The sequence below is a fragment of the Drosophila rhopaloa genome, unplaced genomic scaffold (genome assembly GCF_018152115.1).
Source record: "Drosophila rhopaloa isolate 14029-0021.01 unplaced genomic scaffold, ASM1815211v1 contig_167, whole genome shotgun sequence".
In the NCBI taxonomy this organism is placed as follows: Eukaryota; Metazoa; Arthropoda; class Insecta; order Diptera; family Drosophilidae; genus Drosophila; species Drosophila rhopaloa.
The window spans coordinates 8,667,626-8,681,453 of record NW_025335047.1 but is presented as its reverse complement, the minus strand read 5'-3'; the positions used below and the strand labels follow the sequence as shown (position 1 = coordinate 8,681,453).

The following is a 13,828-nucleotide window of genomic DNA, read 5'->3' as shown; positions in this document are numbered from 1 at the left end:
TTGCACATCATTTGGCCCGATTTCGTTGGCGAAGTGCAATTGCAAAAGTTTGTGGTGGCCTTTTGTTGGTTTCTAGCTTCAGTTAGAGCTCGATTGCTTCTACTTTAAACTACTCTATCCAAATTAGGAGCTACTTTCCTGAAGTCAGATTAAAATTTATAATTTTTGATCAATTGAAAATACGATATAAACTAAATTAATCTAAAAGTATGTTCGCAATAAGGAAATTTCATATTGCTAATTGTTGTATAGATAAAACAGTAGATGGAAATATTTTTAAAAACATTTTGTTATCAAAGGGTTTTTCTGTATACCCTTAATAAATACATATATCTTTAACTAATTATTTTTTTTTATATCTATATGAAGAAGAGTATTCTTAAGTCAATCTTTGTGTAAGAATTTTATTCCTAAATTCATTCCTTTGATATTCTTTGTCGTCGCGAATAAAACGCAACACTTATGGACTGCTTACGAAACGCTCTTGTATTGCAGACAGAGACCATTCACATTGGACTTGTCCTGTGTCCTTTGGAGTGAGTCCTTCGGGCCAAAGTATCTCTGCTTAAAGTTGCTCAGGTGAAATTCAATGGAATTGCAAGAGGAAGGCTGCGTATATATATTTTTTGTCATTTGATTTCCGTTTCCGTTTGGCACGCAGGCGCCAACGTGTCCTGCGATTAATCGTCTTCGGCGGCTTTTGTCGCAGAATCTTTTCCTACATCATCATCCCTTCTCTAATCCAGTGGTATTCATAAAAGTTTGCCAAAAAATAAAATAAGTAAAACCGAAAAACGAAATCGAAACAGACGAAACTGAGGAGTAGAAAGAGAAAACTTTTGCCATTCCATATCATATCATCACATCATCATTGCGATGATAATGCCGCCTGTTTTATGTGTTCACATATCTTTACAATATTTGCGGAGTGCGAGGAGTGTGGGCCATATCAGTTGCTAGGGCCCATGTTTGTCCTATGCCTATTGCTCTTTTATTTAGTTTGGCCGGAGTTTGGAATTCTTTTTGCCTGTTTGTTGCCTCGCAAATGTGTTTTTGATATAGAAACTGTTCAAAAATTGATTTTAGATTGGCTTTAAGGGCGGCAACTTTAAATTTCTGTTTCAGTTTTAGCCAGTTTGTAAGCCCTCTTCAATAGCCTTTAAATCAATTTGGCTTACATAAGACTAATGGTGTCATTTGATTAGAATTTTGGTTTTTATTTGATTGATGGTGTTCCACTTTTTATATCCCACCGATTGAACGCCGGTCAGAACATCAAATGTTCACTTGGTCTAGGTCGTTACTCGGTCATTATCTAATCAATTAAAGGTGCCATTAGGTTCTATCAATTTCGATGATTGCCTAGCGTCTGGACACACTTAATTCTGCTGCACACGCGCCAGAAATCACTCGGAATCCAATCAATACCCCGATCGTGATACGTTTCCAAATGGATTTCTAAATCGTTTGCCATTTAATGCCAACTGTCAATGATCTCTCGGTGTAAACAATTTTCGAATATCGTCTGTTGCCATCTTGGTAAGCTGAAATTGTTTAAACAATTAATTAGTCTTGGGTAAACATATTGCAGACACTTCTGAGACCAAATACCCAAAGACCAGAGCCCCAACCAGATCCCCATCGTCATAAATTTTCTCTATCCGATTTGTTTAGTCTTTGGCCCACTCGGAACAAAAGTGTTTACAAATTGGCCAGCCGAACCAAATGTTTTGCTCAAACAATTGAAGCAGCAAAAAAGTCTGAAACCAAACTTACTGGTCCGTATTTGGATGATTTTTTTATACGCGGTTATTGGAGAGTTCAAGGGTAAATATGTGTGATTTTGTGTTTATCTCTTTGATTAATGCTTTAAATTTCGGATGTAATATTTACTTGACTCATCAAATTTAATGCATAATTTCTGCCCACTCAGTGTAATTGTTTTAGATCCACACCTTCGCAAATCAATAAAATCGAAACGGTTTCCGCAGTATTTTTTGAATTTATCGTGGGTAATGTAGTCATTCATGTTAGTCCATTGAAATTCTTGGAACGGGTAAAATTAATCACAGAACTTAATTAATTTTTGTTAAATTTTTTTCGAAAGTATCTTAAAGTTGACACTCCAAACCATTTATCGTTCTCACTGGTTTTTGCCTTATTTTTGTTGGCTATTAAATTTTAACTGCCCAGCCTGGTCGCCAGCAATTAGCCGAATGAATGGGGGGTGGTGAAACAGTAACCTGTTTGCAGGGAGAGTGTCGTTTCAAAAATTTATATCTCAATTTCACATCTAAATGCGAATAATCTTTTTTTTTCTATCCCACTATGTGTGTGTGTTTGTCCATTGAGTGCTGTGGGTTCACTTGATTTGTGTGTGAGAATCGCTGCAGCTGTTTGGCATTGGGGCTCGAGTTCTCCGCCGTAAAGCCCCAACATTCTGCCCCATTCAGAGGTTAACCGTTTACCATAAACCGATATGGATCTAGCTCTTTTTTCACATTTTGTTTGATTTTTTGGTTCTTTTTTTTAACCACAAAACATTTGAGTGGTCTTTTCAAGTGGAAATAGAAGAAAGGAATTTAGATTAAATGATGAGTTAAGATTTCAATAGGTGCAGACCATATTAAAAACCTGTATCCCACCCTAAAATAAATACAACATTTAATTTTATCATTTGTGCAAAGTATTCATTTTATTTGTTTAATACCTATTATTATTTAATTTAAAATGTTTCATTTTTATTGAGTAAATTCCTATCATTATTTAATGTTAAATTTGTTATTTAACTTAACTTTCATTTAAACAAATACATTTTTCTGGTAGTTCAACTCAAACAAAAGGCAAGTCGTGAATTAGTTTTAAAATCAAGTTATTGATTCTTTCTTTCAAGTTATTAACGATCAATTCAATACCAAATTTAGAACGGCGCTTTGATCTTTAGATATTTTTTCTTAGAGCTTTTTAGATACAAACCTCCTCCAATGCCACTTGTTTCGAGGCATTGGGGACGACCCAGTTAGCGCCACATGTCTTGATTCCGCTCCTCCATAAGCCGCTAAAATGGCCCAATGAAATATGCATATTTGATACGAGATGACAGCGTATCATGGGATACGACGAGGAGGGGGAGGGGGTTGCCCTCGTGCAGGGAAGACCATGAGCCAAGACTGATAAAGCCTCAAGTCACCCCAGTGGAAAATGGGAATGCTTATGTCTTAGAGGAAAAACTCAAATGAAACGAGCCGGCGAATTTAATATATTTTAGTGCTACCCCCGTTTCCTGTGCCACCGCCTATCTCCCTCAATTACTCATATAAATTATAAAGAAATGATTCAGGGACCCAAATTCCACACCCATAAATAAAAGTTTTGCTGTAATAATTGTAATTGGTCAACGGAAAACTTTAACAACGATTTCCACCCATCGATTTTGGGTCACTAGTGAATTCCTAGCAACTCAATTGGGTTTAGTTCCTTGTGATTCACGCTCGATGCACATTAATTGTACACAATAAGGACCCACATATCCTTGGCTACGAATGCTATACCCCCCCGTACGTATGAAATTTCCATTTCTGGGTTTTTGCTCATTTACTGCTCCAAGTGAATTCAATGGAAGCCCAGTTTTTCCGATTGCTATTCCTGCGTTTGCCATGGATGCGAATTGTGGAGCGGGACGACGAGGTGACCTACATATGTATAAGTACATATGCACTGTGAAAAAAATGTTCTCCAATCACAAGTTATCTCTCCTTATTTTTAATGTACTTAAATAAATATAGAGAGACAGAAAGAATGAAAATTATGCAAACCCAAAATATAATTTTAATACTCCATTTTTTGTATGACATATATTTTTTCTGAGTGGAATACAGTATTGCCTCATCTTGCTGGGCACACATAATGCAGCTCCTTGGTAACCACTGCCACTATATAGACTGTATGTACATAACTGGTCGGCATGTGGTCGCTGTCGCCGAATCGCGCATATATCTCTCTCGATTTAATAGGCCCAATTAGTTAGATGAATTGTGAATGCTCTCGCGTTCTTTAGGCTTTTTTCTCTGGCCGAGATTTAAGTTTATGAATATTCAATGAAGTGTGTGCCATAAATTATGAATGCCATTTGTTTGCATTTTGCCTTGATTTAATGGCCTTGAGCGAGTAAGCCTAAAGCACACCCTCTTTTGCGTTGATTTGTCTATCTTTAAGGTTTCGCGGTTAAAGTAAATTCATATTGAATAATTTGCTTAAAATTCCATAAGAAAATATTATAGAATCTTGTATAATTGTGTTACAAAAATACAGGAATTTGATTAAATTATCTTTTATTTATTAAAGTGTTACTCTGGCATTTAATATGCAATAATTTACTTAAAACACATAAATATAAGTACGCTGATTACATGACACTTTGCCACCTTCCATTTAACTCTTTCCTCTCAAAGATAAATATGTATCTTGCATTCTATACCGAAATACTTTCTCATTACTCACCCACCCACACAACCGAGGACATCCTGTTTCTGAACGGAAGTTGGTTGGATAATTCCACAATCTGGCCATTAGCATAATCAGAACGTTTGCCAAGAAACGAAAATGTTTGAACGCGCTAACTGGAAGGAAAGGGAAATGGAAATGGGAAAGTGGAAAAAAAAGACGCCTCAGCATGCAGCACACTTAAACATTTAAATAAAAATGATAACTTTATGCGAAGGGGGTAAAATTAGATGTGGGGGCCAAACCGAAAATGTCATTAGAGGACTATCTCAACGACGGACACAACAGACGCAGCATCCACTGACGCCAAGTAAAAGTTTTGGCCAAAAAGAAAAAAAAAAGGGAGAATAGTAAAGCAAATCCAGAAAGTATTAGAAAGTCTGTGGGGTCGGGGGCTGTTGCTCCTGTCTGCGAACAGGTTTCGTCGTCAGGCGGGCGTCTGACAGCCCCCACAACTCCCCCCTCCCCCAATCCCCATCCGCCATCCGCCCCCTCACCCACTGCCACCCACTCACATGTCCTGGCAACGGTGATAAATGGCGCCAATGTGCCGCCTGGAGTCGCGACGCGTCGCAATCGCTTTTCGGTGCCTTTCAAGGGATGCGCGGTGGGTCTCCACAAAGAAAAATTAGAAAAATTACTATCTATTGCATGCCTAGTAATTTTTAAAAAACATAATTTTTATGTTTGAAAATAGAAAATAATCTTATTTGTTGTCAAAATGCTTATTATTATACGTATATTATGGTGTATTATTTATACATGCATGTTTGAATAAATTGAAAGAGCTCATAAATAAGTATTGTATTAGAATATCTTTTTCTAAAATTTAATGTCTTATGGAAACTTTCTAATTTGATATTGATGATTTTTTGCGAGTTATACAAATTTTGTTTATAAAACAGGATTTTATTTTTAAATTCGGTCCAAATTTTGGTAATTTTTTTCTCTACGTGTGATCTAGTTTTAGGTGGGTGGATTCTGCGGCAAGTTGCCTTTTACAGTTAGTTTAGTTTGTAATGCTCCATTTAGCCTGGCTGCCAATGTACCCATCCGTTCTTTTTCCTGATACCAATACCCCTGTCCAAAATATATCCAGCTGATGACAAATCCACACTAAACGTGTTTGATTCTATTTGTTTCTGGCGTTTCGCTTCTTTCATTTTTTTTTGCACCCGATGACATGTAATTGTCGTCGGTTTGTCCTCCTTTTTTCCACCTAGACAGGATTGCGAGTTATTTGTAGTGGGGTTTTGGGTTGTGTAGACGATGTCGATTCGCTGTCATTACGCTGCTTACACGCGGTTATTTATGACAATTGTTGGAAAATATGAATTGACAGGAGCGACGGCGACAGGCGACGAGGTCTAGTGAAGACATCTTCCAATTAGAGAGTGGAGAATCTATGTGTGCGTTCTGCGAGACATAAAAATGTCGACAGACAATTGAATGGCACAAGCGGCGGGCGAAAGGAAACGCAGTCCTTCTTCTACCCAAGCAATTGCTTACAAATCGTTACATCAGCGCAATGAGCAACGTCCCGGGGATTTGCAAATTTTGCAATTCCTTTATTTTATTTTATTCTATTCGGTTGGAAATACTTCTCTAAATGCGTCTTCCAATCTGGCATCTCGTTACAGAACTCCATACGGCACAATCTATCGCTGCACAACCGCTTCATGAGGGTGCAAAACGAGGGCACCGGCAAGTCCTCCTGGTGGATGCTGAATCCGGAGGCCAAGCCGGGCAAGTCGGTCCGTCGCCGGGCCGCCTCCATGGAGACGTCGCGGTACGAGAAGCGACGCGGACGGGCCAAGAAGCGGGTGGAGGCACTGCGTCAGGCGGGCGTGGTGGGCCTCAACGATGCCACGCCCTCGCCCAGCAGCAGCGTCAGCGAGGGGCTGGACCATTTCCCAGAGAGCCCGCTCCACAGGTAACTACCAACTGCGATGAGTAAACTGTAGTAGATTATACGATATAACTAGTTAATAGCTTAGACTTTCATCGCCTCTTAGTTGAACTGCATAGCCTTTCATTACTTCTTAGTTGGCTGGAAATTATTAAATATATATTTTTAGATATTTTATCTTAATAGTAATATTTAAGCTTAAAAGGAAAGTGCTTAGGAAAATAAAAAAGTATTTAAACTATTTATTTAAAGTAGAATTTTAGTCGTAATTGATTGGAAGCTCATTAGGAAATTTATTTTAAATTTATGAGACATATTTAACTGACTAACAAAAAGAAAAATAAAACAATAATAGTTTTCATTTCAATAAAACTTTAGCATGTTCAATTTTGGACTAGTCAAACAATTATAAGTCTTATTTAAAATTTATATTTATAAAATAGAAATTTAAGTAATTTAGTTAGATAACGCCTTTATAGCATGATCTGCCATTTTTTTTAAAGTAATAATTTAGCATTCAGCTTAAGCTTCACTTCTGTGAATGATTGGCAAGTTTTCTAGTCCCGTCTCTATAGTCTTGTCTATAAGTTGATTTTATTATTTATTTTATGTAAGTTATGTTTTTTATTTATTGGTTTTCTTCTTGTTTTTCTTATTTATTTTTATCTGCGATGCTGAAGTGGCGGTGGCTTCCAGTTGTCGCCCGACTTCCGGCAGCGCGCCTCATCCAATGCCAGTTCCTGCGGACGCCTGAGTCCCATTAGGGCGCAGGATCTGGAGCCCGACTGGGGATTCCAGGTGGACTACCAGAACACAACGATGACGCAGGCCCAGGCCCACGCCCTCGAGGAGCTGACGGGCTCGATTGCGGACGAGCTGACGCTGTGCACCCAGCAGCAGCAGCAAGGGTCAGTTCTCGATGGCTGTTTTCAGTTTGTTTATATCTGTATATAAGTATATATGTCACTCCCCGGAGAACCCTCAATTCCAAACTTTATTATTGACTATGATTTATTGCATGGTAAACAAATCTAAAAAGAAAGAGCTACCGCTTTGCATGTTTGCTAACCTTTCGAAGGACTTATCCTTCCACGATATATAACAGATCTATAAAGTCACCTTCTCTTTTCGTTCTTGCCACCCAACGATCGTACGGCTGGAGCAGGTTCAGCGCCGCCTCGGGACTCCCCTCGCAGCCCCCGCCCCCCGCCCTACCAGCCGCCGCAGCATCAGCAGGCGCAGCAGCAGCAGCAGTCGCCCTACGCCCTCAACGGCCCCGCCCCCGGCTACAACACGCTGCAGCCGCAGTCGCAGTGCCTGCTGCACCGATCGCTCAACTGCAACTGCCTGCACAACGCAAGAGATGTGAGTTCTACACTTAAAAAATATCATCTAAAAAAAGGTTCCTAAAATCTTGTAAAATCATTAGTTTCTAAAGTAGAACAATTAAGTTCTATCAATTGAAATAAGAGAAAAGAGATCGAAAAATATTTTCATTACAAAATTATTTGCACTCCAATTACAATTATTTTTTAAACTTATTCTGTATTCTTACAAATTGGTTCTGTACTTATGTATAATACAATTTCTAGATTATTATACTTTCATTAGTTTGATTAAAGGAAATATAATCGATATTCAATACAATAAAATTTCAAGCCGATTTGCAAAGCGATAATAATAATAGTACAGATAATGATTTGTAATATTAAAATGCCGTTTATTTCCATAATCTTTGATCGGTTTTTTTCCACCACTAATAGCATTTATTTAGTAAATCTATTATCAAAGTCTACAAACAGATAAAAAATTCATTAGGAGGCGTCAGTATTGATTTATGCTCAAGGAATATGATTTTAATAAATTTATGTTATGTTTTTATACTGGTTTTAAAGCTGATAATGAAATAAGTGATCGATGCTTTAAAAGTGTCACATCCGATTTATTATTATAACCCTAAATCGAAACAGAACATAAACATTTTCTCGACATATTTTAGACATATTTCTAAGGATTTTTCACTGAATGTTTTATAATTTCCAGGGTCTCTCGCCGAACTCAGTAACCACTACAATGTCGCCCGCCTATCAGAACAGCGAGCCCTCCTCGGACTCCCTGAACACCTACAGCAACGTGGTGCTCGATGGTCCGGCGGACACTGCCGCATTGTTGGTGCAACAGCAACAGCAGCAGCAGCAACAGCAGCAACTGTCCGCGAACTTGGAAGGTAACGAATGCCAATCGATGTTCTAACTTCTTATCTATACCTCTATCCCCGCTTATCTTCCCTCTTTAACCGTCTGCGAAACTCCACCTATCTCGATGCGATATGTTAGATAATAACTGCGCCTCTACTTTGATAGGACAATGCCTGGAGGTGCTGAACAACGAGGCGCAGCCGATAGACGAATTTAATCTGGAGAACTTCCCCGTGGGGAATCTGGAGTGCAATGTCGAGGAGGTAAGTTGATTGCGATTTTTAATTAATTAGATCGGAAGCTATTTATTAAATTAAATTAATAAATTCTTCAAATCGAAATATCTAATAAATTAGTTTGATTCGAATGTATATATTACAATCATTTTCAAATTGATCGAATAGTTTACATAGTTGAGCTTATTGAGTTATGAAAATTGTAGTATTGTTTATTAAACGAGATAATAATTTGTTTATTTTTCAACAGTTGCTGCAGCAGGAGATGAGTTATGGTGGTCTGCTGGACATCAACATCCCGTTGGCCACGGTCAACACGAACTTGGTCAACAGCAGCAGTGCGCCCCTGAACATCAGCAACCTCAGCAACATTGGCAGCAATTCCGGCAGCAGTCTCAGTCTAAATCAGTTGCTGCAACAGCAACAACAGCAGCAGCAGCAACAGCAGCAACAACAGCAGCAGCAACTGCAACAGCAACATCAGCAGCACCAGCAACAGTTGCTGCTGAATAACAACAATAATAGCAGCAGCAGTCTGGAATTGGCAACACAAACGGCTAGCACAAATCTGAACGCCAGGGTGCAGTACTCGCAGCCCAGTGTGGTGACCTCACCACCATCCTGGGTGCACTAGATCGCTCCTGAATGATCGCTGATGATCCCAGGACGATATTTAGTCGGTAGTCGTCGTTGTGTGTGCGTGTGTGTTGTTTGTGTCGCCAATGGAACGCTTTAAACGCTAATTCTAAGGACAATAGTGTAAAGAGTTGTAAGCAGCCGCAGATGGATGGGAAACTGGTAACGGAGACGGAATCGGTGTAGTAATCGGTTACGCAGCAGCTGCAGGATCAGTGAGCAGTAAGCAGGAGCCGCAGCTGGACCGCCACTAAAAAGTTTACAAAGTAAGTATACAAACTAACAGTGGATAATATTCCTGATATTTTTTAAAAAAAGTTTAAACGAAAAAAATTCCTTAAATTACTATTTAAAATGGTTTATCCAAATGGTTGTCTAAAAATGAGAACATATGTATTTCTAAGAATATTTTTATTCTTAAAATCAATAGATGAGATACAACAATAATTTCTTATATTCAATTGGCTTTTTGTAGCTCAGATAATGATTATGAATTTTTTCCATCTTTCCTTGAATCTTAAAATTTTACATTAATAAAATAATATTTAAAACCGGAGATTTAAAATATTAAATAAATCTAAAACGTATTAGCCGTTTTCACTTCTCACTGCACCGGTCGGTTTCAATTTACATCAGCATTAAAAGCCATTGAATGTGACAGCATAAATTATGTTAATAATGTCATTTCACGGCGCACATTTTATGAATATGTAAAATGTGAAAAAGTGGCTCAGACCGGAACCACTCCCCCATTCTTTAAAACATTTTCTTTTTCTTCCCTTTTTTGAGCTGCGAGTTCGTGTCCTGTTTATATACAAATCGTCTTCACTTGACTTCACTTCACCCATGAATCTTTTATGGACATTCTCTTTCGTGTATTTCTTTTTCTTGGCCGTGGAATTTGTACTTATTATGTGCTGTTTTTTTTGTCTGTTGCTACTTGAGGGCAATTACACGCGTTCAATTATCATAATACATTGTCAGGAAAGCGACAAACAAAAAGGCGGAAGAGGAATTGCTTTAAGTCCTTTTCAATTTGGGCGCTTTTAAAGTGAGAGGTTGCCGCGCACGGAGCTTACTCAAATTATGGCAAATTAAGTCAATTTACCTAAGCCATAAAATATGTAAGAGCCACTTTGCTACCTTGGCAGGACGAGGATACGTGGTCCAACGGTCTATCCTCGGCGGCCAAGTGTCCTTTCCCGTTTCCGCGCTAATTTGACTGGCCAAGCATGAGCGAAGCCAAGGGAAAATAGCCCGAAGGCATCTCAGCGCATGCAAACCGCGGCGCAAATTCGTCAAGGCAACTCCCCCGATTTGCCTTGTCCTTTTTGGGCCAGGACTAGCGTCCGAAAGCAAATGCTGAAAAATTAATTACGTCCTTAGGGTGACTTATGCATGCCACTGATATCTGACCCAACTCCCCAGTCCGTCGATTTCGTCGCCCACCTGAGGGCCACGTGGACAAGTTGGCCCAAATGGGCGGTGTGGGTTCGGCTCAAATCAAGCGTGTTAAACGCTGCTAATATTGAAAAATTACGCTGACTTGGCAGGTGGTATTTTAGGTGGGTGAGGTTGTTTAATGGCAGAGATTTTAAATTGAAATTCGACAGTGTTTAAAATTTGCTTTACTAATATGTTCATTTAGAAAGGGGAAAAATAATCAGCACATTCTGTTACATGAACGAATTTGTTTAATTCGTTTTGTTTTTAAGTCAGAATTTTAGATTTTGTACTATATTTAAGATGGTTACAATATTTTTGTATTTAGTTTAAAATTATATTAGACTTGATCAGTTAATTTGGCAGCCACATTTTATTAAGTCAAGTTTTATTGGGAAGTTTTAAGGGCAGACTTTTCAAGATGTATATTGATCAGTATGATACTATACCGAACTATAATCTTAAACTCCCACTCCCCAAGCAAACTTTATCTCGCCTCTCAATTACTCCCATTTCTGATCCAGAAATTTGTGATTCTACTTAGCATTCCTCCAGCTTTTTTCTTTTTTTTATTTCAATGTCACGACTGGCGACTGTCACCGCGCATTTTTGCTTTGTGCCAAACTTCATCGACCAAAAAAAAGGTCCTTTAGGAATGGTTGGGGGAAAAACCTTTGTCCTGCCTGCACCCACACACACAAATTGAATTCCACACTAAGTTTTGCTGTAAGCCAACAATTAGAAAACAGCAAAGCGACCAGAAAAAGAAATACCAAAAGAAAGAAGGACCAACTTGCTAGAGGACCAAGTTGTAACTTTGTCAAGTTTGGCGCCAATCGCATGACGTGCTAATAAAATAAAATTCCCAACTTGGAGAGGGGCGACAAATAAAAAAGAGAAGAAATGATTTCGAAATTTATGCCAAGTGCAAACTTTTGTGTTTGCCGGGGGTTTTCTTCGCCTCCTCCGCTTCATTTGAGTGAATAATTTGAATTGCATCAGCATCAGATTCAGCAGCGGATTTCCATTTCTTTCACTTTTCATAATTCACCCAACTGACAGCAGCTAGAATTTCTTTTCTTATTATGTTAATTCCTTAAAGTTGTCTGCGAGGGGGGAGAGCTATAGGCTTATTGCATATTTAATAAAGAATTCTGTAAAAGTAATGTAACTTTAAGCAAGGTCTGGTCCAATGGCCCTTATTAGCCACGAGCGACACATGCCACTCAATAAGTTGCCGCAACATCTGCCCAGGAGGAGGTGGCTATAAAACGCTGAAATGTTGTAAAATGAGACTGGGATTCCGGGGAGGGGAGCAAATCACATCATCGTCCGCAGATTGACTGACTTGACACATAATAAAGTCACACTCAAATTATGGCTGCAGATGCTGCGCCACCGTGGGCCATGCTTCCCAGCTTCTGCTCTATAAATACACTCTAAAAATTAAAAGTTTTACATTTATTTATATTCTTTCCAACTCTACTAGTAAATGTATACTTACAATCAATGCGCTGGACACTTTATAAATATTGCAATTTTATTTAGTTTAGTTCAAAGTATTTACACTTTATAAATACTGTTTTGAAATATTTTGTTTTAAAAGTTAAATACATTTTTTTAGCTTTACATTCTCCATAATATACACAAAGATAATTTACTGTCATTTGTTTGTGTTTTTTCTTGATTTAACAAAGAAAGGGAACTGCAGTAAAACAAGCATAAAGATATTAAAATGATGACCCTATTCGTATTGTTATAATTGGCCTTTGTTAACCAACTTAAATGGAGCCTTTTTTTGTTACTAAAACTTTATTTTAAATAGAAAAACATTTTTCCTCCAGTGCATCTTTAACGTGGGGGTGCAGGTTGGTTGCCCTGGTGAAACCGCGCGTGAAACACAAAGGCATTTTCAGGCAATTTATTAGTTGACAAAAAGAAGGAAACAAAAAAAAAGCGAGGGAGCAGAAAAATGGTGAAAAAATGTGCGGCTTCGTTGCCGCGGCCTATGCCAGATGCCTTGACAACCAGATTCGGGGGCCAACAGCCACAGGACCTTCAACAGGACCACAACTTTCGCTTAGGTGTTGAAACTTGTCCGCAACTCGCTGAATTATTCAGACGACAAAACTTTTTTCCCGCTCACATTTGATTAAATTTTAATGCCAGTGCATCATTAATAAATTCCCAGAGGTGGTCGCCGGGGAGCGGGGGTGGTGTTTGAATAAATTGAATTAGCGACCGGATTCGTCCGGCGGGAGCTAATCCCCACAGATTGTTTGACAAACTTTGGACAGGTTTGGCCGCCTCGATCAGAAGTGTCAGAACTAATTGTCCAAGTGCTGGTGAAAAGGCGGAGGTTAGAATTCTTCGCCCACATTGGCATCGCCATTCAAATGAAAATTTCATTATCCTCCGGCGGCAGCGGGAAATCAATTTGTCAGCATGGGGAAATGAATGCGCTGCTCGCGACTTCATAATACAAATTGTCAGCAATTTAATAACATTTAAGCTGCCAACGGCGGACACAATGATAAGCGAGGCCAGACACACACACACACATAACCATACACCGACAAGGACCTGTCCGGAAAGGTCCTTGTGGCAACAAACCGCATTTACACTCACTTAACTCAACACGATGCGGAGGTCGCTTTCCATCGCTTTTCCCCCGTTCAGAGCAGGGAAAACAATTGCCAGGAAGCAAGGGAAAACGGAAAAGGGCTTGTGTACAAGCTGCTTAAGGTCCTTTAGTACCCTCACTCACACACACACACGCACGCCGGTTCAAACAAATAAAGCTCTGCGAGCGGTTTAAACACTTGTTGCATGGACAAAGGATAATGACGTGACAGGAGCTAGAACTCACACAGGAACACCCACAAACACACGCACCTCATTAT

The 13,828-nt window shown here is 39.0% G+C and overlaps 1 protein-coding gene across 1 annotated transcript in view; it reads left to right on the top strand.

Moving 5' to 3' along the window:
- The window catches only part of LOC108038337 (forkhead box protein O), a 33,996-nt gene that overhangs the window by 18,060 nt on the left and 2,108 nt on the right, over positions 1–13,828 (top strand). Inside the window, 7 exon segments of the mRNA XM_044458757.1 lie at positions 6,144–6,436; positions 7,093–7,320; positions 7,578–7,614; positions 7,616–7,777; positions 8,456–8,639; positions 8,776–8,873; positions 9,097–9,748. Coding sequence (XP_044314692.1) covers positions 6,144–6,436; positions 7,093–7,320; positions 7,578–7,614; positions 7,616–7,777; positions 8,456–8,639; positions 8,776–8,873; positions 9,097–9,480 — 1,386 coding nt within the window. The 3' untranslated portion in view covers positions 9,481–9,748.